At 35.6% G+C, this 26399-nt stretch overlaps 1 protein-coding gene across 3 annotated transcripts in view; it reads right to left on the bottom strand.

Moving 5' to 3' along the window:
- Window positions 1–10937: 10937 nt before the first annotated feature.
- Window positions 10938–26399, bottom strand: part of ADK (adenosine kinase) — a 449806-nt gene continuing 434344 nt past the window's right edge. For all 3 annotated transcript variants that reach the window (XM_033130725.1, XM_033130726.1, XM_033130727.1), the window contains exon 11: window positions 10938–11765. In XM_033130725.1, the coding sequence (XP_032986616.1) occupies window positions 11641–11765 (125 nt within the window). In that variant the 3' untranslated portion in view covers window positions 10938–11640. The remainder of the gene's footprint in view (window positions 11766–26399) is intronic.

Below are 26399 nucleotides of genomic sequence, written 5' to 3'. Positions count from 1 at the left end.
ACCAATTTGCAATCCCATCAACAGTATATGAGGGTTCCCTTTTCTCCACATCCTTGCCAATACTTGTTGTTTGTTGACTTATTGATGATGCCCATTCTGACAGGAGTGAGGTGATATTTCATTGTGGTTTTTATTTGCATTTCTCTGATGATTAGTAATGTTGAGCATTTTTCATATGTCTATTGGCCATGCGTATGTTCTCTTTGGAGAAATATCTATTCAGATCCTCTGCCCATTTTTTAATTGGATTGTTTATTTTTCTGGTGTTGAGTGTTGCCTTCTGTTTTGAAGGATATTTTTGCTGGATTATTCATTCGTTAATAGTGTCTTTTTCTTCTTCTTTCTGTCAGCACTTTGAATATGTCATCCCACAGCTTTTTAATTTTTAACAGACTTTATTTTTCAGAGAAGTTTTAGGTATACAGCAAAATAGAATGGAAAGTACCATATATCCCCTGCCTCCCCTCCATGCATAGCCTCTGCTGCTATGGACATTTCTTCACATTAGGGTGGCACATTTGTTACAATTGATGAACTTATATTGACACATCATCACTCAGAGTCTGTAGTTAACATGGTGATTCACTCTTGGTGTTGTACATTCTATGGGTTTGGACAACTATATAATGACATGAATCCATTATTACAGTATTATACAGGATAGTTTCATTGCTCCCCAAATCCTCTGTACTCTGCCTATTCCTCCCTCCCCAAACTCCCCACAACCTCTGGTAACCACTTGAACTTTTTACTATCTTCATAATTTTGCCTTTTCCAGAATGTTATATAGCTGGAATCATATATTATGTTGTCTTTTCAGATTGGCTTCTTTCAGCTAATAATATGCATTTTATGTTCCTCCAGGTCTTTTCATGGCTTGATAGCTTGTTTCTTTTTAGTGCTGAATACTACTGCGTTGTCTGGATGTATCACAGTTTATTTACCCATTTACCTACTGAAGGAAATCTTGGTTACTTCCAAGTTTTGGCAATTATGAATAAAGCTGCTATAAATATCCATGTATATATTTTTTTGTATGGATATAGGTTTTCATCTCCTTTGGGTAACTAGAAGGACTGTGATTGTTGGATCATACAATAATAGTATGTTTAGTTTTCTAAGAAATTGCCAAACTGTCTTCTAAAGTGTCTGTACCATTTTGCATTCCCACCAGTCATGAATGAGAGTTCCTGTTGCTCCACATCCTCACCAGCATTTCACGTTGTAAATGTTCTGGATTTTTGGCCACTGTAATCGGGGTGAAGCTATTGTTTTAATTTGCGATTTCCTAATGACATATAAATTGAACATCTCTCCATGTAATTATTTTTCCAATTGTATAACTTCTTTGGTGAGGTGTCTGATTAGGTCTTTGGCCCATTTAAAAAAATCAAATTGTCTTCTTATTGTTGACTTTTGAGAGTTCTTTTTATAAAACGTCCTTTTCAGATTTTTTTTAAAAATATTTTTTCCCATTCTGTGGCTTATTTTCTTATTCTTTTGACTCACTGGCTTTCTCAATTTTCTTTCTTTTTTAAAAAATATTTTAATTAAAATATAGCTAACATACAATATTATATTAATTTCAGGTGTACACCATAGTTATTCAACATTTATACACCTAAAGTGGCTTCCTTGATTTCTGATCAGAAATTAGTTGTTAATCTTATTGAGGAGTCCTTCTATGTAATGAGTTGCTTCTCTTTTGCTGCTTTCAGGATTCTTTGTCTTTTGAAAGTTTGATTTAACATGTTTCAATGTGAATCTCTGAGTTTATCTTACTTGTGAGTTGTTGCTATTCTTGGATCTGTAGATTAATGTTTGTCATCAAATTTGGTGAGTTTTCAGCCACTATTTCTTTGCATATTCTTTCTGCTTCTTTCTCTTCTCTCCTTCTGGGATTTCTACTATGTGTATGATGGTTTGCTTGGTGGTATCCCATGGGCCTTTCATGCTCTGTTCATTTGTCTTTGTTTTTATTTTTTCTATTCTTCAGATTAGATACTCTCAACTGACTGACTTTCAAGGTCTCAGATTCTTCAGTCCATTCAAATCTGCTGTGATTTTTTTCACTTCAGTTATTGTAATTTTTCGCTCCGTGGTTTTTTTTTTTTTTTTTAAGGAGGGTGCAGCCTACAGTGGCCCATGCGGGGATCAAACCGCCAACCTTTGTGTTATTACCACCAACCTCTAACCAACTGAGCTAAAAGGCCACTCCAGTTATTGTAATTTTTAACTCCAGTGTATCTATTTGGCTTCTTTTTATATTTCCATTCTCCTTATTGATATTTTCTATTTGGTGAGACATAATGTTTTGCCTTAGTTCTTTAGCCAGGTCTTCTTTTAGCTGTTTGAACATACTTAAATGGCTGATTTAAAGTCTTTGTCTAGTAAGTCCAATGTCTTGGCTTCCTCATGGACAGTTTTTATATGATTGCCTTTTCCCTCCATGTATAGACCATGTTTTTCTTGTTTCTTGCATTTCTTGGAGTTTGGGATGAGAATAGGTCAAGTTAAATGTCACAAATATCACTGTTCTTATCAAGATGCAGCTGTTTCTCTTGAAAAAAAAATGCTTTCGATATTGCTTCAAGCTTTTGATTACTGTCCAGAGTTCTGAAAAAGTTTTCATATTTCAGTTGTTCCTTTAGAAGGGGTGTACTTTTGGTGTTCCTTACTCTGTTATTTTCACTGATGTCTCTCCTATACGTCTTTAAAATCTGGTTAATTTTATATTTACAACACTACTCTTTAAATTAGCAACATTTCAAGTGCTTGGTAGCCACATGGGGCTAATAGCTACCATATTGGCAGTGCAGGTCTATCAGAAAATTTCTAAGCAAAGTTATTTAAAGGAATATAAATGAAAATTAGGTCTCTAATTTAATCACTTTCAAGTACCTGGGTCAATTTTGGTTTTCATGGCAAGGAAAGTACCCTACAAACTGTAGGTGCAATGAAAAATACCGCCTCCTAAGCACTTTACTTCATGCCAGGTAATATTTTAAGACTTACGTGTATTAACACTTTTATTCTTTACAACAACCTAATGGGGTAAGTAGTTTTGTGCTTAAAGACACAGAAAGCAAAACATCAAGCGTTTAAGCAACTTACCCAACGTCTCACAGCTGAAAAGTGACAGTCAGGATCCAAACCCTGAATGGGCTTTAAAACCCAGGCTGTTAACCACCATTCTATGCTACTTAGCAGAGAGACCTTAAAAGAGAAATTCAGAGAAAAATTAATTTGGCCAAGGGAGAACAAGATGGGGAGGAAACAGCCCTATACAGAATATTTCAAACATTGAAAGTCCAAAACACAGCTGGAAGAAAATAAACTCCCATTTTTATTGAGTGCTATATATTTGTATCTAGCACATTACTTGAAATTTAGTAAGCAGTCAGCGAATATTTGTTGAATAAGTGAATAACTGATGCATATTTATATATTGTGCTAGGTCTTTACAAATATCGTGCACCATTTTAAAGAGGAGAAACTGAAGCTCAGAGTGGTGGAATCCTTTTCCCCCTTACCAGCTATGGTAGTTAGTGCAGGAATTAAACTAGAGCCCAGTTTTCAAATTCTAGGTCCCCTTACACTATAGCTTTTTCTGAGTTGAACAAGGATCAAAGTCACAAAGGATAAAAGCTTCCACCACACCACATGATCACATTTCATTTATGTGAATGTTGGTTACGTGATTAGGGAGGGGAAAGAAGGTGGTCCAGCTGTGGCAACCTGGGTACCCTTTTCTCTTGCTCACTTAGGGGACAGACTTCTTAGAATGGAGAAGGAAGAGTTCCAGTGCGGACAATGTAAGCAGAAGTATAACCAGATAATACAAACAATTATAGCTGGCAGTTCTGGCAGTTAAAATTCATGGTGACCGGTCATCCCTGTCTCTAACTCACTGCAGAGATCTGGAGAAATGTGAAAGGCCTTCACTGAACAAACATTTATTTAGCATTCTACTATGTGGCGGTTGACAGTCCTGTCTTAGAAGAAGACATATACACCAGTAAATAATTATGTGATACATTATGATTCTGTAAACGACAATAAGGAAATATGCAATGTACTTTGAAAGGAAAAAAGATGGAGCAGAAACTAATTGCCTGGGAGGTTTAGAGAAAACTTTTTGAGGAAACTAACTTTTGAACTGAATCTTTAAACCAGAGTAATTATAGAAGGAAAACAATAGTCTAGATAGAGGCATGAGCTTAGATATAAGGAGGGATGGCAGGAGGAAGAGGTGTACGCTCGAGGAATTTAAACAGACCAGGGCATGTGATTGTGTTTCTACTTCAGCAAGGCACCCCCCCATGGGGAGGGGTACTGACTAATGAAGGAGAAACAGAGTTGGGGAAATTAGTTAGACATGATGAAAGTCTAAACTATACCTGAGTGGATAGAGAGGCAAGGATGAGATTTAAGAGAGGAGAACCGACAGAACTTGGTGATCAATTAGATATACAGGTGAGGAAGAGAAAAAGTCAGGAAGAATTATTTCTACTAATGGAGATAGAAAAAGTAGGACGAATAGACTGGACCTGGGTGTTCAAGAGAAGGTGAGGTGAGTTCTGACAATTAATGTGTCTGCAGAATATCCCAAGGTGCTGACTTGTAGGTTTCAAGCCTAAAGTCCAGGAGGGCGACAGGATTAGAAACAGATTTGAGAGTAAACAGGTGATAGATGAATTCACCTGTTCATTCACCTGGGCAGTAAATTGGTCATCTAGGAGGAGCTTACAGAGTGCAAAAGGCTTGTGGGACTGGCGCCTCACCACTGAAGAGGACAGAAGAGGTGTTCCTAAAGCAGAGAGGCTGTAAAGGAGGAAAGATAATGAGGAAAAAGTGGTTGCATAAAAGTCGAGGGAATAAGAAGTTTCAAGAAAGTATGGTCCTCCAAGTAAGATGCTGAGAAAAGACAAGGTGGGTAAGAAATGAAAACTGGCCATTGGATCTGACAATTAGGAATTCGCTGGTGATCAGTGGGATGTTTCAGCGGAGGCAGAAGCAGACTGCAGAATTCAGGGGTCTGGGTTGGGAGAGGTGTGGATGGTGTTTGCAAAGGTGCTTTATGAATATTCCAAATGCAGGCAGATTAGCAGATGAGGAGAGGGGCGGCGTACTCAGAACAGGAGCTCAGAGATTGCGGTAGTCCCAAGAAACCTTGTAACAGCACAAGATTGGCTCATTTTTTTATGGAATTCATGAACAAAATGACATTTTGAAGTCAATAATGTATATGATTTTTATGTTATTTGCTGTTTTATTTCTTCAGGAGATTCTATTATGTTTAATAGGTTTTCCTAATTAAGTACTTTATATTTTTCCTAACATTTGGAAAAATTTCAACCATATGGAAACGCTGAAAAGTATTATAGAGCAGTATATAGCAAACATCCATCTATTTATTTACTGCCTTGATTCAACAATTAACATTTTGTTATATTTACCTTATCAGTTATCTACTCACCTTTGCATTCATCTTTTTTGATGCGCGTTGCGTCGCTGTAAGTTAGAAGACATCCATACACTTCATCTCTTTCAGTATGCATATCATTAGCTAGAGTTCAATATTGGCTTAGGGTTCTTTGTGTGTGTGTAGAGTATTCCCTGAATTCTGACATATTTGTACATCTGTGTAACTTCTATTATGACATGCAACATCACTGTCAGCTTAGAAAGTCCCAGCCAATTGCCACCTCTCCCCTCTCCCACAAAGCCAACTCTTGTTCTGATTTTTTTTTACTATACACTATAGGTTGGTTTTGCCTGTTGTAGAACTTCACAAATATGGAATCTTACAGTCTACACTCTTTCATATCTGGCTTCTTTCACTCAGTAAAATATTTTTGAGATTGATTCATGTTATTTCATCAATTGTAGCTAATTTCTTTTTTGCTGAGTATTATTCCATTGTTTGAGTATACCATGGTTTTTTATCTTTATTCCTGCTGTTGGACAACTACCCTATTTCCAGTTTTTGGCAACAATGAATAGCACTGCTATAAATAGTCTAATACAAGTCTTTTTGTGGACATATGCTTTCATTTCTCTTGGGTAAATACTAGGAGTGGAATGGCTGGATCAAAGAATAGATGTGTTTAATTTTATAAGAAACTTCCAGGCTTTTTTCCAAAGTTGCTGTACCATTTTATATTTCTACTATGTTACTTCACATCCTCTCCAACATTTGGTGTTGTCATTTAAATTTTAGTCATTCTAGTGCAGTATCTCACTGAGGTTTTAATGTTCATTTCTCTCATGACTAATGATGTCAAATACTTTATCGTGTGCTTATTTGGCCACTCATATATTTTCTTTAGTAAGGTCATCTGTTTGAGTTGTAGGAGTTTTTAATACAGTAAGTCCTCACTTAACGTCGTTGATAGGTTCTTGGAAACTGCTGTTAACCAGTTTTACCATAGGTTAATTGATATACAGAAATATGCCTCAGGAACTTAACTGTTATTTATATCAATTAGCCTATGGTAAAATTAAATAATGTGGCAGTTCTCAAGAATTTATCAATGACGTTACGTGAGAATTTACTGTACATTCTGGAAATAAGTTCTTTGTCAGATATATGTGTTGTGAATATTTTATCCTGGACTGTGACTTGTTTATTCATATTGTTAACGATGTCTTGATGAACAAAAAGCTTAACATTTTTTGGAGTTCGATTCATCAATATTTTTTTCTTTTATGGTTAGTGCTGTCAAAGTTCCCTCCAAGAAACTTTTGCCTGCCCCCAAGCTGTGAAAACACTCGTCTATGTTTTCTTCTAGAAACTTAATAGTTTTAGCTTTTTATGTGATGGCCATGATCCAGCTCTAATTTTTATGTATTGTGTGAGGTAAAGGTTCTTTTCCCCCCATTAGATATCAAGTTGTTACAGCACTGTTTATGAAAAAACCTTTCCTTTCCCCATTAGATTGCTTGGGTGCCTTGGTAAAATACTGAACTTTTTCATATTTAAATTTATTTATAAACTGTTTTTACTCACACATTCTCTTAACACTCCCTCCCTGGGGGTGGATCTATTTTCCTCATTTTACAGGTGAGAAAACCAAAGCTTAGGGCAGTTCAAGAACTTGTCCAAAGGGACACAAAGCCAAAGCCTTAAACATGGAATTACTACTGAATCATAGAACTTGGTTACATTTTAAACCTATTTCATCCCATGGAAATATTATTAAATGAACACTTTTTCTGAGGGTGATGGAGTGACAAATGTAAAGTACGTGTGTTTCTATTTCAACACTGGTAGTATTTTTAGACTGCCAACCAAACACATGCTTATTCAGTAGGCTTGTATACGTCTAAAACAATCTTTATGTTACACTTCGCTGTTTTGAAAGAGTAAAAAATTACAATACTTGCTTCCCAAAATTGGGTAATAATGCCGTGTTTCCCCCAAAATAAAAAATAGCGGGACAACAAGCTCTAATGCATATTTTGGAGCAAAAATTAATCTAAGACCTGGTATTATATTATATATTATATTATATTATATTATATTATATTATATTATATTATATTATACCAGGTCTTATTTTACTTATGGTCTTATTTTACTATAAGTAAAATAAGACTAGGTCTTAGATTAATTTTTGATCCAAAAGACACATTAGAGCTGATGGTCCGGCTAGGTCTTATTTTCGGGGAAACACAGTAATAGCTTTTAGCTAAGGTTGCTTGGACTTTATTTAACATAAAGAATGTACTTCCCTCACCCTGATCTAAAAAGAAAGTCTTACTCTTTTCTGATTCTTTTGGAGAAATAAAGCAGTACTTAAAGGTACAGATCATGAGAATAGATGTAAAAACTAGAAGAGAACCCAATAGCCACTCTTGCTTTTTTCTTTCTCTCCTACTCTGCTATATTAATATTCGGGCACCCAGCCTGTCTCCAAATGTTTTGGATCACCTTCTTTCTCACCTCACAGAAGCAGTTTTCTGCCAACCTTGATCACTTGCTGAGACTAAAGTGACCTCAATGTCCTAACTCTCCAAATCACCTAGGCTTGCCCCCGAGGTATCTCTCCTGTACCTACCTCATTCGCTCACCTGTGACACACAAATGAATGGCCTCAGTCCTTCAGGTTCACTCCTCAAGTAAGAACCACCCTTTCCTCCACATAGGAAGCAACCTGGCTGAAACCACGGGTCCATAATATTACTTCAGGGATGTCACAACTAAAGTATCTACATCTTGTGAATTACACAGAATAAGAGGGCCACACAGCTATTTGATGCTTACCTTGGGCCAGAACCCATTGCAACTTCATTATTCTTTCCCCGTACTCTATATCCTCCCTCAAATATCTGTTAAACCAAGAAGACATAAAGTGGGACTAGGTTAACTACTCCTCATTACAAGATGGTAAAACTTAGGTCACAGAGAGGAATGCCTAACAATGAGTCCGAGGCAGTTTTCCCGAGACCCAGTCTGGTAGGCTAGCCATTATTTTTCCTTTGTCTTTTACCAAAACAGAGAACTAAAAAGTATGCCATAAGCTCAAGGACAAAATACAAACATCCCAATGACTTATTTCTTATTACAAGAAAGTTATGGATCTGTGTGCATGTAGGTACTACCAAACAGCAATATTTGGGACCTCTTATAAATAGTGACTATCAGAAAAGCTTAGCTTGTGAGTGGTACTTGATCAACAGTCTTTGGGTAAGAGATTTTCTCAGCCAAAAAAAAAAAGTAGGAAAAGGTTCATCAGTGTCCCTCCTACTTATCTAAGAGGAAGGCATTCTGTAGTAGTTTTAATGTGATAAAGATACCCTAGCACTCAAACTAATGAGAGACAAAGTTGGAGGACTCACACTTCCTGATTTTTAAAGTTACTCAAAGCTCCAGTAATCATGACGGTCTGGATTGACATAAGGATAGACATATAGACCAATGGAATAGAACTGAGAGTCCAGAAATAAAACCTTACATTTATGGTCAAGTGATTTTTGACAAGGGTGCCAAAACAATTCAGTAATGGAGAAAATAATCTTTTCAATAAACTTCTGGGACAACTGAATATTCAAGTGCCAAGAGAATTTCGACCTCCTTCCTCATATGTATACAAAAATACACTCAAAATGGATCAAAGACTTAAATGTAAGAGCGAAAACTATAAAACTCTTAGAAGAGAATATAGGTATAATTCTTCATGACCTTGGATAAGGCAATGATTTCTTACATACGAAACCAAAAGCACAAGTGACAAAAGAAAAAAATAGATAAATTGGACTTCATACAAATTAAAAACATTTGTGCTTCAAAAGACATGATCAAGAAAGTAAAACCAGGACCCACAGAATGGAAGTAAATGACATATCTGATAAGAGACATATCTAGAATATATAAAGAATGCTTACAACTCAATAAAAGGACAGATCACTCAGTTAAAAAATGGGCAAAGGATCTGAATAGACATTTCTTCTCCCCCCCAATATATATATAAATGACCAAAAAGCATATGAAAAATGCTCAAATCATTAGAGAGGTGCAACTCAAAACCACAATGACATATCACTTCATACCCACCACAGCGGCTATAATCAAACAGATAGTAACAGCAAGTACTGGCAAAGATGTGAAGAAACTGGAACTCTCAAACCTTGCTGGTGAGAATGGAAAAAAGTTTGCAGTTTTTCAAAACATTACAATTAAGGTTACCATGTGACCCAGCAATTCCATTCCTAGCTATACATCCCCCCAAATTGAAGACACCTGTGCATGAGTGTTCATAGCAGTATTATTCATAATAGCCCGAAAGCGTTAACCCAAATTGCCATAAACTGAAGAATGGATAAGCAAGATATGGTATATCTATATAATGGAATATTATTTGGCAAATAAAAGAAATGAAGTACGATAAATGCTACAAAATGGATGAACGTGGAAAACACGCTAAGTGAAAGAAGCCAGACCGAAGAATACACATTATATGACTCCGTTATTATGAAAGTCCAGAATTGGCAAATTTATAGCAACCAAAAATAGATTAGTTGCCAGGGGATGGGAGTGGGGTGAATTGGGATGTACAGGGTTTCTTCTTTTTGGGGTGATGAAAATGTTCTTGATTTAGGTAATAGTGGTGGTTGCACAATTTTGTCAACATACTAAAACCACTGATTTATAATGGAAAATTTTATGGTATATGAATTATATCTCTATATTAAAGACAAACATAAAACAAGTTTACCTAACATAAAACAAAAACTTGAAAACGCTTTTCTGTGATTTGAATTCAGTTTTATAAATACTATCTTTTTCTTCTTCAACAACAGTCATCATTATGATAAAAATAGCAGGTATTTATTAAGGATTCATTAGAAGGCATTGTACCAAGCATTTTATACTTAGTATTCTCTTAGTACAAATCTTAGTACAAATCATCTCAATGACCTTGTACATAGGAGTTATTATCCCATTTTATAGAAAGGAAATTGTAGCTCAAAGAGGCTGAGTAATTTGCCCAAGGTCTTATAATTACCGTGTTTCCCCAAAAATAAGACCTAGCCAGACAATCAGCTCTAATGCATCTTTTGGAGCAAAAATTCATATAAGACCCAGTCTTATTTTACTATCATATAAAACACAGTATAATATAATAAATATAATATATTACTATAATATCGGGTCTTATATTAGCGTCGAAAAGACGCGTTAGAGCTGATTATCCAGCGAGGTCTTATTTTCGGGGAAACATGGTAAGTCTGACTCTATAAGTTCCATTATACCATTTTGTCTTCCTTAAAATAGTGACTTATTGGTTTCCAATATTGTTATATTTCAGTGTATTATGTTGTTGTTCTTTCTATCTCCATTAACAAATTAGACATCATTTCAGAGCCCAGTACTAAATAATGATCTTTTTACCTTAGTTTGTAGAGCGCAGGGCAAAGACAGAAAAAAAAAATTCCCACATGACCAGTTTTTATTTGTATCAAATTACAGAGTACCATAAGTAAATATAAGATTATGATTTGAACATTGTAATATAACATAACTTGGCAAATTATTTAATTATCCAAAGTTCATTGTATACTTGAGTATGCACTGAAGAGATTATTTGGCATAACTTGGCAAGATAAATATTTCTGTACCTTGTTTATCATGTATATATTCGTACATATATGTATGAATGTGTATAGGTAAATACACATATATATACATACATACACACATTTCTAAATTTAAATATACTTGTATAAAAAGCTAAAGATTGATGTACTAGGATTAATTCCTTTAAAAAAACCATTATATTAAATTGCACCTGCATTAAAAGCAGAAATGTAAAAAAAAAAAAACCCGATCAATTTGCTAATTACACATGAATTTACAAAGTAATTGAAAATGAAATAAACGTTTCTATTGAAATGTTATATTCCTGCTTAATTGACATTTAAGTGGCACTATCTATGGAATTATGGAAATCATTTTTTAGTTTGTTGAGAGAATAAAGATTCTACTGAGCATTAGTATACCCTCTAAATTAAGAATGCACATTATTATAGTAGGAAAAGATGGCAGATAATTTTCTCCTTTATTAATATGGGAATTCTCAGGAAGCAATCAGGGCAGTGTCTGAACTCCTGGCCTTGGATTTCCTGGTTTTTCCATCAGTGGAAGTCTGGCTTCTCAGGAAAGGTACAGCCGGTCCGCTTAATTATGACGCTTGCTGCATAGTGGCCAGCACGAATGCATTCAGTCAGGGGCTTGTCAGAAACCAGCTGAGACAGAAAACCTGAAACACGGACAAAAGGGAAGAACATAAGTATTGTGTAACAGCATCAGAACCATCGTAATGGGTCAGGCCAAAAAATGGTCTATACATCTATCCCTTTCTTCAGTCCGATTAGTGTTAAACCTCAAGGGTGAGAGAGGTCTTCCCCCAAACGTAATGAACTTCCCCTAATATTTCTCTTACAGAGCTCAAGGTGGCATATGGCAACTCACTATCAAGTCAATCCAGTCTTTCTAAGCCTAAACAAGCACGCTTTCCTTTAGCTTTGAGATGAAAAGATGATGAGTAAGAAATACTGGCCAAATAATATTTTCTTGAGTCTTTACAGCTGAGACGATATTAGACATCCCTCTCCCCATTTCTCTGGATTCCTTCTGTATTGCTAGCATATTGTTTTGGTCAAAATTCTATCAACTGGATGTCTGTCCAAGGACAAAGTTGACAGTTGAAAAGGTATGAGGCCCTTATACCTCCCCTTAACTCCCAGAAGAAACAATGAAATCATTTCTGTAGTTAAGCACCATGGACCAGCTTGACATTAAAATAAATACAATAAGGTAGAAAACAGTACTGAGGACTTCTGCTTCTGAACAAGATGAAATAGAAGGAACCAGGTTTGTCTTTCTCCAGAAACAACTAAAATAAAGACAAAAGTATATAAACAAAGTTTGCAAATATCGTACATTAGCCACAAAAGATCCATGAAAGAAGGGAAACAAATGAGGTAGATGGCAGCTTACTACCTAGAGTTACCAGGCCGCAACGCAAAGAGGAACAAGCCAGGCAGAGCCTGACGGTCTCACTGAGCGGAGAAGATGGAACTGGGAATCCATTTGGGACAAATTTAAACATCTAGGCAGACTGGTCAGGGAAAAAGGAAAGAGGACATAAATTACCAATATTCGAAATAAGAGAGAAATATCACTTTGAAACTACACACCAAAAGGATAATAATAAAATATTACTAACAACTTTATACTAACAGATTTGACAAGTTAGATGAGTTGGACACATTTCTGGAAAGACACAAACTATCAAAGCTCACTCAGGAAGAAATAGATCACCTGAATAGCCTTGTGTCTATTAAATACCGGGGTGAAAAAAAAAATGTATACATGTTTTGTTATCGGTATATATTGAGTATTAAAATTTTAATAATTTTTTTTTCCTTTCTTAATATGTGTACACATTTTTTGGCACCCTCTGTATTGATTTGGTTGTTAAGAAGTTTCCCATAAAGAAAATTCCAGGTCCAGATGGTGTCACTGGTGAATTCTACCAAACATTTAAGGAAAAAAATAATATCAATGCTATGCAAACACGTTAGAGAACTGAAAAGGAGGGCAAACTTCCCAACTCATTCTTTAAAGCCAGCATTACTCTGATAACAAAAATCAGAAAAGACGCAAATATTCTGAAGAATATATCAGCAAATCAAACCCAACAGTATATTTAAAAAGATAATAAATCCTGATAAGGTAGTGTTTATCCTCGGAATCCAAGTTTGGTTTAATATTCAAAAATCAATGTAATTTACCATTTTAATGAAGAACACCATAAGATCATCTTAATAGATGCCCCCAAAAAAGCATTTGACAAAATGTAACATCTACTCCTAATATAAACTTTTAGCAAAGTAGGAATAGCACAAAACTTCCTCAACCTGATAAAGGGCACTTAGGTAAAACTTCCAGTTACTATCACTCTTAATGGCGAATGATGGAATGTTTTCCCTTTAGGATTAAGAACAAGGCAAGAATGTTTGCTCTTCAACACAGTACTTGAGACGCAAGCCAGCGCAACATGGCAAACAAAATAAATAAAAGGCATCAAGATGGAAAAAGAAGTAAAACTGTCTTTATTTGCAGATGACAAGATTGTCTATGTCTATGGTCCTTAACAATGGGCAGTGTTGCCCTTTAGAGGACATTTGGCGATGTCTGGAGACATTTTTGGTTGTTACAGCTGGGGCAGGGGATGCTGCTAAATATCCTATAATGTCAATAGTGCCAAGATTAGAGAAACCCTGTTGTTCTACGTAGAAAATCTTACGGATCTAGAAAAAAGTTACTAGAACAAAGTGCGTTTGGTAAAGTTGTAGGATACAAAATCATTATACAAAAACCCAATAGAATTTCCATACTAGTGATGTGTGTGTGTGTGTGTGTGTGTGTGTGTGTGTATTAGCTAGCATATGCATACACTAGCAATGAACAATTAGAAATTGATATTAAAAAAATACTATTTACCATACCATCAAATATGTGAAATACCTAGGGAAAAATCTGACAAAAGTTATGTAAGATTTGCACACTGAACCTGACAAAACAATGCTGAGAGAAATAAAAGAAACCTAAAGAAATAGAGAGATACAAAGTGTTCACAGATCAGGAGGTTCTGTATAGTTATCAGCTCTGCAGAAATTTTTCGATTAATTCAAAAATACCAATCAAAATTCCAGCAGGCTTTTCTTATAGAAACTAAGTTGATTCTAAAATTTATGCAGAAATGTAAAGGACTTAGATTAGTCGAAACACAACTTTGAAACAGAAGACTACTTGATTTAAAAACTTGTTATAGAACTAAAATAATGCAGACACTATGGTATCAGCACAAAGATAGACAAATAGATCAGTGCAATGGAACCAGGAGGCCAGAGATAAATCTACTTCTGTATGGTCAATTGATTTTTGACAAAGGTATCAAAGCCATTCAATGGAGAAAGGATAATCTTTTAAGCAAATGGTTTTAGAACAGCTGGATGGCCATGTGTGAAGAAAAAAAAAACTCCAACCTTTACATCATCCACAAAAATTAACTTGAAATGGATCATAGATCTAAGTGTAAGAGCTACAGCTATAAAACTCCGAGGAAAAAAACATAGGAAAAAAATCTTTGTGCTTTTGAATTTGCTAAAGATCTCATAAGACATAAAAAGTACAAACTCTTATAAAAGAGAAAAAATAATTTGGACTTTGCCAAATTAAACACTTTTACACCTCAATAACAAGAAATAACCCAATAAAAATCGGGCGAAATTGTTAAACAAACACTTTAGCAAAGAAGATAAATAGATGCCAAAAAAGCACATGAAAAGATGTTCAACATCATATTCATTAGAGAAATGCAAATTAAAACCATAATTAGATTCCACTACCCTCCCACTAGAATGGCTAAAATTAAAGACTGTCCATACCAAGTGTTGGCAAGCATGTGGATCCACTGGAACGCTCATATACTGGTTATTGGAATAGAAAATGATAAGAACACTTTGGAAAACCATTTGTCAGTGCCTTAAAGAGTTAAAGATACACCTACCGTATGACCCCGTTATTCTATTTCTAAATATTTTACCCAAGGTAAATGAAAGTATATATCCACACAAAGAATCGTAAATGCAAGTTCACAGCATCTTTTTTGTAATAACCCCAAACTGGAAACAATCCCGACAGGGATGGGAAGGGGCAGGAAGGCAGGATTACAGGAGAACGTGGGAGTCATGACCACGTCCACAGTGTTGGCTTCATGGTGTATGTATGTCAACATTTGTAAAACTGTACACTTTAAACATGTGCTGTTTTTTGCATGTCAATTATACTGCAATAAAACTATATATATAAAAAAGTGTTGTAGTTACATTCTACCAAATAAGATACATCTTATTAGGTAGAATCTGGGGCTACTTCCTCTCTAGGGGAAAGCAGAGCTGCTGCAGCAGTGCTTGAATACTCAGAAGAACGGATGATAATGAGAAGCTGTCCTGTAGCCAGACTTCTAGGCCTTCCTCCCTAGGTCCTGGGCAGCCTGGCGGGGGAGGGTGAAGGTTAATTGAGAAGCTGTGGTATAATGACCTGTAGAGAACATTATAAGAGATTTATGTTCTTTTTCTTCTACTATTCTGACCACACAGCCTTTCCCTGGTCAGATCTGGGGAATGCTCTGTATTTGATAAAATAAATAAGTATTCCCAAACAAAGAATAAAATTAATTTGGTAAATGGAGTGATGTATTTTGAAGACATTTGCCTAGAATGTGAAATCACTCCCTCAAGAGGTTTAGTAAGAGTATTTTATCATTGTGTTTTCAGGTAACAGTCAAAGGTCAATATTAACTTTCAGCCAAACTGTGAGACTAAAATGCTTAGCCCACACAGTGAATGGAGCGGATGCCAAATTCTGAGTCAGATCAGCTTACAATGGAAACACGTCTATTAGAGAAACCTTATAAGCAACATCTGTTTTCCTCATTTCTCCTGGTATGATCTTTGTGAGAAAAAGAAAAGTTCACGTTTATGAAATATTTCTGTGAAGCTAAGTACCAGCATTCTCTTTCTTAGAGAAGAGCTAGCTGGTGACTGAAGTGAAGTACTCTGAAGAGACATTTGCTTTGACAAGTGGAAAACCTGGATGCAGAAAAAAGCTAAGACCTTTGCCCTAGGTGAGTATCAGTTTTTCAATAATCTATTTTTAAGAACCAACTGAGACGAACTACAGATGTTATATAATCAGTTTTAAATGGCATCTTCATAAAGTAGCTGATGTGAATCTTAAAAGTTGTGTAAAATGATTTAAATAAACAAAGGGAGCTTATATTTAAAGAATCATAGGGAACCTTTTATAATAGAAATAAATGTCCCCCAGACAATTTTTTATTGTGTAAATGTGCAAATCTAAAGTCGACCATTTAAACCATTTTAAGTGTGCAATTCACGGCAGTAAGTGTATTTTGCAATGTTGTGTAAAGACCACCTCTATCAATTTCCAGAACTTTTTCATCACTCCAACAGAAACTGTAAACTCATTAAATAATGACTCTCCATTCCCCTCTACTGTGGCCTTTCCCCAAAAGCTGTGGCCTTTGGGAACAGCTATTCTACTTTCTGTCTCCATGAATTTGCCTATTCTAGGTACGTCATGTGAGTAGGATCATACAATATTTGTCCTTTTGTGTCTGCCTTATTTCACTTAGTGTAATGTTTCCCAATATAATTTTTAAGCTTACATTTTAAAATTATTAGCTGGTCTAAAGTGTATGTAAAAAAACTTTATTTGGAAATAACTTCAAATTCAGAAAAAAGTTGCAAGAATACAAATAATGCAAAAAAAAAAATCCATATATCTTTTACCTGGATTCACTTACTATTAGCATTTTGCTCCTTTCATGCACATATACTCTCTATACAATTTTGTTCTCCTTGACCTATTGAGAGCAAGTTCCATTTATCATGTCTCTTTACCTTTACTTACATCAGGGTGTCTTTCCTGCCAATAAGGCTATTCTCTTACATATCCAGTCATCAACTTCAGTAACACTGTTATAATACTGTTATCTATCTACTGTCCATATTCCAGTTTTGTCAATGACCCAATAATGTCCTTTACAGCATTTCTTCCTTCCAGGATAGAATCCAGTTTAGGATTTGTCATATTTTTCGTCTTCTTTCATCTTGAATATCTCCTCAGTCTTTCTTTGACTTCTGTGACAGGGACATGTTTGAAGAATACAGTCATCCCCTGCTCCCTTTCTTTGATATTTCCTCATGGTTAAATTCAGATTATGTATTCCATTATCAGTAAGGAGATACAGATTCCAGAATACTGGAAAAATTACATTGTGTCCTTCTCAGGGTATCACATTTAGAGGCATGTCACGCCCAGCTCGCGTTCATTGGTGGTGTTACGTTTGATCACCTGATCAAGGTGCCGTCCCATTTCCCCATTATATGCATAGTTATTATTTTTTCCTTTGCACATAACAAGCAGTCTGCTGACAGACACTTTAAGACCATGCAAATACTCCGTTCTTCATCCCAAGTCCCCACCCACTTCCCTAGATTTCGTATCCATTCATGATTCCTAACTGAAGCTGCTTCTGCTGTGGGGGTTTTCCAACCCCAGCACTCCTTGGGCGTTTACCAGTCAGCTCTTGGCACTCTGTGCACGAGCTTACCCCTCTCCCATTTATTATTTTAAATCTATTTATTATCCATAAGGAGGCACAGATTCTTTTTCTAAATCAAAGGGTTACAATTCATTCCAGTCCTTAATTTGGTGCTCAAAAGGTCCCAGTTTTTCCCAGTTTTTGTCACCCCTTTAGGCTGGCTCTGGTGTCCTAGGACCTGCCCCCGCCTCGTTTCTGAGCTCTTCTTAACTCTCTGGCACAAAGTTCCAGCTTATCTTATACCCACCCTACCCCAGCCCTGGAACCGGCCATTTCTCCAAGGAACCTGTTTAGGGTGGGATGATATTAGAGACCAAGATGTTGGTGTTAGGTTTATTCTTTGCTTCTGAGCCCTGACAGCCAATAGAGCTGGGAAGTACGAATGCATCATACTCACAGGTACCAGACACACTTACATACGTAAATGTGGACATGTGTACATATGTATACACAGACCTATTTTAGAAACTGGATTGATATCAATATTTCCAACTCCAATCCATCTCTCCAGGACTTTTCTTACCTTTCCGCATTCCATCATTACTATGTTCCTTCTACAGTGAGAATCATAGCTCCCAACAACATTGACACATTTATTTATTTGCTCAGTTTTGGAATATATCTAAAACAGCTTCAAAATTGCTTCACTCCTAACTCTACAAAAAACCAAATCTCCTAAGAGAGTTCACATTTGGTTTGCTGTTCTTCCACGTACTCAAATACGGTGTTTGGTACCATGTTTCCCCGAAAATAAGACCTAGCCGGACCATCAGCTCTAATGTGTCTTTTGGAGCAAAAGTTAATATAAGACCCGGTATTATATATAATATCATATGATATATTTTATATATCATATCATATCATATCATATCATATCATATCATATCATATATTATAGACCTGGTCTTATGTTATAATAAAATAAGACCAGGTCTTATATTAATTTTTGCTCCAAAAGACGCATTAGAGCTGATGGACTGGCTAGGTCTTATTATTGGGAAAAATATGGTATGTTATTTAGATTAGTTTGCTTTTTCGCCCCACTTCAGTGTGACTCATTTTACTTAAGATTGAAAAATAATGTTGGGTTCATGAGTTCTGGTCTTTCATTTTCAGTCCTCCCCCTTCTGTTCTTGTTAATTAATTTTTTTTAAATGTAGAATAGTAACATGTTTCCAAAAGTGAAAACTAAAAATGGTATACTCAGAGAAGTGTCACTTCCTTTTATCCTCTACCCCTCCCCCATCCCTCACAGGTACCCAGTTTCACTATTTCCTGGTTAGTTTTCCTGTGCTTCTTTTTGTAAAGGTAAGCAGATATATGTGAATTTTCTTATTTCCTCTTCTTTTTTAACAGAAGGAGGTAGCGCGCGCGCGCGCACACACACACACACACACACACACACTGTTTCGTGCATTGCCTTTTTCCTTTTTCACTTAAAAATGTCTCCTGGAAATCATTGCAGATCAGTTCACAGAGATCTTCCTCATTCTTTTTCACAGCTGCATACTATGTTTTTTTTTTTTTTTTTTTAAAGATTTTATTGGGGGAGGGGAAGAGTGTGTATTTCCAGGGCTTTTTCCAAGTCAAGTTGTTGTCCTTTCAATCTTAGTTGTGGAGGGCGCAGCTCAGCTCCAGGTCCAGTTGCCGTTGTTAGTTGTAGGGGGCAGAGCCCACCATCCCTTGTGGGAGTCGAGGAGTTGAACCGGCAACTTTGTGGTTGAGAGCCCACTGGCCCATGTGGGAATCGAACCGGCAGCCTTTGGCGTTAGGAGCACGGAGCTCTAACCGCCTGAGCCACCGGGCTGGCCCCTGCATATTACCTTATTGTATGGACACACCGTAGTTGATTCACTCTATCTCCTATGTGTGGATGTTCACAGTTTCCAGTGCTTTGCAATTACAAATAATGCTGCAATAAATATCCTTTTGCATATGTATTTTTGTGTTGCTGAGATGTGTTTCTTCAGGATATGTTTCTAGCAAGAGCGTTTCTGGTTGAAAGGTAAATACATAAATAGTTTTGTTAGGTATTTCCAAATTCCAGTTAATAGGAGTTGAACCATTTTGTATTTCCACTAGTATTGTTTAAGAGTACCTGTTTCCTAGACCCTCACCAACAGAGTGTACTGTCAAGCTTTTGTATTTTTGCCAATCTGATGGGTTAGAAATGATATCTCAGTGTAATTTTAATTTCCATTTCTCTTATTATAAGGCTGAATATTTTTTCATATATTTAAAGAACAAATCTCTTCCTGTGAATTGTTTATTCTTATCTTTTGCTTATTTTTTATAGGAATTTTGATATCCCCTCCTCCCCACTTTTAAAAGTTCTTTACATTTTTGGGATACTATTTCAAAGAAGTATTTTTTAGGTAAGAAAGAAATACCAACAATAACAATATGCTATTACTATATACAAATACGGTGTCAGCAAGTAAACAGAGTGCTTATTCATATTTCATGCACTGAATGTGGTGAATTATAAAGCGTGGTTGGCAAACACTATAGCAAGTCATTTATGGCTTGCAGATACATATATTACAAGTTTGTTCTCTTTTAGTAAAGACTTTGGGCCTACCAATAATTCAAGAAGTAAAATCTTAACTGAGTTGGCATCTGTGCTCAATATGAAAAAGTCCCTTAGGAGCCCTTTTTGCGGGTGCCATTAGCTTATTGTCCTTGTAAGTATATCATCTTGAAAATGAAAGGCCTTTCAACACAGCCACGAGAACAGAACAGAAGGGATAACACTGGAGAACAAGAAATACCAACACAGGTTTCCACATCAAGAGCTCATGTGCTGAGGCCGTTGTTGCCTTCCTACTTGGGTTCCTTCTTCCTGTGACCTCTAACTCCTCTCTGAACCTTTTATAGGTAGGCTTATCCCAGGGCCTCGCAGACGTTTCCCAACTTTAGGCCATGTCACGGACCTTCGATCTCTCGCTGTTGAGGCATAGGGTGGGGGAAGGCTTCTCACCGACACTGAATTGGTTCCTAGGGCTTGTGTTGGCTGGCTCTGAGTCTTGGAACCATTAAAGATCCAGAGCTCTCAGAATAAACCTCAGTCCATTAGCAACTGGTACTGCTTATTGTCTTCTTGTTAATTTTATCTGTATTTTTCTTTTACTGGTGTTAATGAGAGTGATTGATTTTAGTATAACTAAATCCAGTGTCTGAGATGAGGACTGAACCATATTTAAACTGTGCAGAGAGGAGGTGCTAAGCTAGTTTCCTCAAAGCACATAGAGGTAGGATGGCTGGTGTGGGCAAAAGGCAATGTGATTTCCTAATTTAAGTTGTCCATTCCATATATTAGGTTGGTGCAAAAGTAATTGCGGTTTTTGCAATTTTTTAACCTTTTAAATCGCAATTACTTTTGCACCAATCTAATAGTACTGTAGAAGAGATATAACAGTTAGAATTTTCTTAGTGTGTCATTTACAGAGACTTGAGAAATATTGTCAGTAGACATGGAAAGCTTAATGGAGACACTTAAGAGCTAGGGATATTTTAAAAGGGTATGAACTGTCTATAAGTAAATTTTTTCTTTTTCATATATATAGTTCCTCATGAATGGTTTTCATGGTGGCTGGAACTAAACAACCAGTAAACTCCATTACTGTTCATTGAACATTCACAGCAAAAAGGATGACAGCTTTTCTGGTTGTCATCAAATAAGAAAGCTGTGCCACACTGACTCTATAAACTTGAAAGAATAAAGTTTTATTTACTTCTTTTTCTTTTTTTTTTCCATTCAGAAGTTCTTCTATTGATTTAGTTCTTCTAAATCAAGTTTGTAAATGTCCTTTCAAGAAAGGAGATATGAATCATATAAATAAACTCAAGTCTTCTCTACCTGCATTGGTCATTCTCTTTCTTAAAATAGGTTCCAAATTACTCTCTATGGCAGAAAAAGGTTTCTTCTTTTTCAACCTTATTTGCTTATTTAAAAAAATTTTTTTATTATTAGTTTCAGGTGTACAAAGCAACATAATTAGACATTTACACCCCTCACAAAATGATACCCCCCCCCCCCCCAGTCTACAACCCCTATGACACCGCATGTAGCTGCTACGGTACCACTGACTATATTTCTTCTGCTGGACTTTACATCGCATGACTATGTGTGTGTGTGTGTCTGTGTGTGTGTGTATATACACACACACACATATATATACATATACATACATACATATATTTGTATATATATATGTTTAAATTATAGTTGATATTCAATATTATTTTATATTAGTTTCAGGTAGAGCGCCATGGAAGAATGAAGTTTTAATAATTCATTCTTTACAAGAGTTAGCATCTTGTTATTCTCAAACTGTTTCCCCAGTGATACTGCCATAAGTTTTTGTTTAGTGACTAAGTCTTTAGTTCTTACATAGTCCCAAAAGAACTTTAATATGTAGCATACCACAATATGTATATGTAGCATAAAATATTTTAAAGCATTTTTTGGAATATATACACACATATATAAATAATTTGCTTTAAGAAATCTCATTTTATACTGAATTTAAATTATTACACATTTAGTAGGTAGTATGGAACTTTGTTTACTTGGCAATATATACAAATGCATATGGGTTGAAAATGGATTTTTCAGCCATATAATTTAAAGGTCAGAGAAAACGAACACTATGAAACAGTTACACGTCACATAGGAGAGTTGAAGCAATAGCAGTTTTCATGGCCACCATGCACCTTATACCTACAGTGACCTCTTAGGTCTTCACTAAAAGGCCATTTAGTTTATGTTTAAGAAAGCAAGGAAAAGGTTTCTTTTTTTTCCCTGATTGTAAAAGAAATACCCAATAACTGTATAAAAAGTGTTAAAAATAAAACAGTAGAATTAACAAGTAAAGAACACACACACATAGTTCCATTACAAAGAATTAATATAGCACAGACATCCCAACAAGAGCAATATGATTTAAAAAAATTAAGAATGTAAGGAAAGAAAAAAAAAGTTATTATTTTCAGTTAAGAGGACTGTATATAGAAAACTCCAAAGACTTTATGAATTGTTGGACTTAAGAGAGTTTGGTAAGATTGCTGGATACAAGAGAAATATACAAAATTATTCATATATGTATCTATATACACATAGAACAGCAACATAAAAAAAATTGGAAAAGATACAGAAGCAACACAAAGTATGCCAGTTTCTGATGAAGAGAATTATAAAACCTTATTGAAAACCATTCTAAAGGACCTAAATAGAGAGATATACCAGGTTCTTCGATAAGACGATTAAGGAAATTCAATAAAAGTCTCAACAAGGAACCTGACAAGTTGATTCTAAAATCTGTATGAAAAAGCAAAGCGAAAAAAGAATAGTCAAAACACTCCTATTGAAGAAAAACAAAGTAGGAAAGATTTGCCTTACCAGATTCAACACATTATAAAACAATAATATTAAGTACAGTGAGGTATTGGCAGAGATAAACATAAAAAGTGCAAAGGAAAAGAATAGTACCAAAACATATATATGCAAATGTGGAAAACGGAGCTACAATAGATATAGAATTGTAAATCCATAGGGAAAGGATGGTTTATTAGAAAATAGTGTTTAGGGAACTAGTTATGAGTTGGAAAAGTAAAATTATTTTTCCATATTAAAAATAAAATTTTCATATTAAAAATAAAATTTCAGCTGTATCAAGGAATTAAATGTGAATGGCAAAACTGTAAGACTTTTAGAAGAAAATAAGGAATATATTAATGTGGTAGAGGTAAGGAGGATTTCTTAAATAAGACAGAAAAAGCACAAACTGTAAAATAAAAGATTAAAAAATTCAATGATGCTAAAATGAAAACTTCTGTTCCTCAAAATATACCTTTTTAAGAGAAGGGAAAAACAAATCAAGTTTGTTTTCTGCATATTAAGAGTAAAAAAAGTAGTGAAGATCTTTATGTCCTTGAGAAATCTTCCAAGAAATGTGACCAATTTCATTGTAATTACGCTGATACTTATAAAGAATAAGTCTCTAGAATATGTATACTTCATAAACTAAGGAAAAAAAAACCCAATAGAAAACTAGGCAAACATCTTGAACAGGCATTTCAAAAGGAAAACATAAGATGCTCAACCACATTTGTAATGAGGAAAAATGCAAATTAAAACCAAAAAGAGATTCTACTATAAATCCACAGGATTGACTAAACTTTAAAAGTCTGTCAATGCCACTTGATGATGAGGATGCCTTGTAATCTTTATACAGGGTGACAGGAGTTTTAAACTGGTACAGTGAATTAGGTAAACGATTTGGCATTACCTAATAAAGTTGACTAAGCATTGTCCACAGCTAGGTGTACATCCGAGAAAAACTCCTGCACCCCTAGGACACACGGTTGTTTGTAGCCACATTGGTAATAACAGTGAAGAGCTACAAACAACTCCAGTATCCATCAACACAAACTGGATTCATTCTAGCATATTACAACCATGAAACTGAATGAATTATTGCTATCTATGTGAACACAGGTGAGTTCTCACATTGTTTAGGAAGACATAAATATGTGGTAAATTTAAAAGAAAAGTAAGAAAACAGTAATCAGGAAATAGTGACTTCTAGTGCAGGAGGACTTAATTGGGGTGGGGTATAGAGGCTTCAAAGGTATTTATAAATGTTGTATTTCTCAACCTGGGTTATAAGTAGAGGACTGCTCATTTTTATTATTATTATATTAATATATTATTCTATGTTCATAAAATGTCACTTCAAATTGTTAAAAAATTAGAAAATAACTACACTTAACATTTCTCTGTATATTCTTCCAGGCTTTTCATATACATATGAAAATATATGCATAGCACATGTATACATATATGTATATGTGTGCTTCTGTGTAATAAATAGTGTATATATAATATACATATATACTCGTATATCTCAGTATCATACTACAGGTGTTGTAGCCTGCTTTTTTCACTTAATATGTTATCTAAACAATGTGATACCATTTTTTACTTAAGAGATTAGCAAAGATAATGACTGGCCGTCCCAGTGGCTTAGGCAGTTGGAGCTCCATGCTCCTAACTCTGAAGGCTGCCGGTTCGATTCCCACATGGGCCAGTGGGCTCTCAACCACAAGGTTGCCAGTTCAGTTCCTTGAGTCCCGCACGGGATGGTGGGCAGCAACTAAGATTGAACACGGCACCTTGAGCTGAGCTGCCTCCCGGATGGCTCAGTTGGTTGGAGTGTGGGCTCTCAACCACAAGGTTTGACTTGTGCCGGTTCGACTCCCGCAAGGGATGGTGGTCTGTGCCCCCTGCAACTAGCAACAGCAACTGGACCTGGAGCTGAGCTGCGCCCTCCACAACTAGGATTGAAAGGACAACAACTTGACTTGGAAAAAAAAAAGTCCTGGAAGTACACACTGTCCCCATAAAGTCCTGTTCCCCTTCCCCAATAAAATCTTTAAAATATATATATATACACACACACACACACACTACACACACTACACACACACACACACACACACATTTCATATACTGTATTATCAAAGAGACGTGAACATTCTTGTATACTGGAGTGTAAATTAGAACTCCACTTGAATGGCACTTTGATAGTATCTATCAAAATTATAAGTGCACACAGCTTTCAGCCCAACAATTCCACCTGTAAGAACTGGAAGTGGCCTCTAAGCCACATATGTACATATATGTGCACAAAAGCATATGTCCAAGGACATTCATTGCAGCATTGTTTGTAATAAAAAGGACGAATTTAATATTAATACTATACTATTATCTTATAGTCCATATTAAAATATTCCCGATTATCCCAGTAATGGCCCTTATAGATTTTTTTTTCTGCTCCAGAATTTATTCCAGGTTCCATTTAGTTGTCATGTTCTCTTTGTCTCCTTTAATCTAGAAAAGTCCCCCTGCCGCAGCTGCATTTCAAAACTTTGGCAATTTTAAAGAGTCTTACAAGTTATTTTGCATAATGTTTCTCAATTTCGCTTTGTCTAATGTTTCCTCATGATTAGATTCAGGTTTAACAATTTTGGTGGAAGTATCACAGAAGTGATGCTGTGTCCTTAGGGTATCCAACCAGGGGATACACAGTGTTGGTTTGTCTCATCCTTGGTGATGCTACATTTGATCACTTGGTTAAGGTAATGTCTACCACATTTCTCCTTATAAAAGTTATATAATTTATGGTAGAAAAAAAAGAGTCCAACAATTTGAAGAAGGGACCCAAGTAAATCCATGTAATGGAATGATATAAAGCAGTTAACCAGAATGAGGTAGATCTTAATGTGATACTGTAAAATAATCTCCAAGATATGAGTAAATGAAAAATCAAGGGTACAGTACAGTTAGCACAGTATACTCTCATTTTATGAAAAACTGGGATATGTGTGTGAAAAACTGGGATACACACACACACACACATAAACTACAGACACAGAATATTTCTGGATGATTCAATAGAAACTAGTAACCAAAGCTCCTCAGGGAGGGGAATTAGAGGATTGAGGTAGGAGAAATGTTTACTTTTCATTTTCTATACACACACACAGATACACACACACTTCTAATATATATACACATCCTTTTTGTACTGTTGTATTTTCTACTACTTACAGATATTATTTCTGCAATGAAAAGTATATGAAGGAGCATTTTCCCACATCTTTAAATATTCTTAGAGACCATGCTTTTTA

This window comes from Rhinolophus ferrumequinum, chromosome 16 (assembly GCF_004115265.2).
Source record: "Rhinolophus ferrumequinum isolate MPI-CBG mRhiFer1 chromosome 16, mRhiFer1_v1.p, whole genome shotgun sequence".
NCBI classification, from domain to species: Eukaryota; Metazoa; Chordata; class Mammalia; order Chiroptera; family Rhinolophidae; genus Rhinolophus; species Rhinolophus ferrumequinum.
Note: the sequence above shows the minus strand (reverse complement) of the source record. Positions and strands in the feature narration are given on the sequence as shown.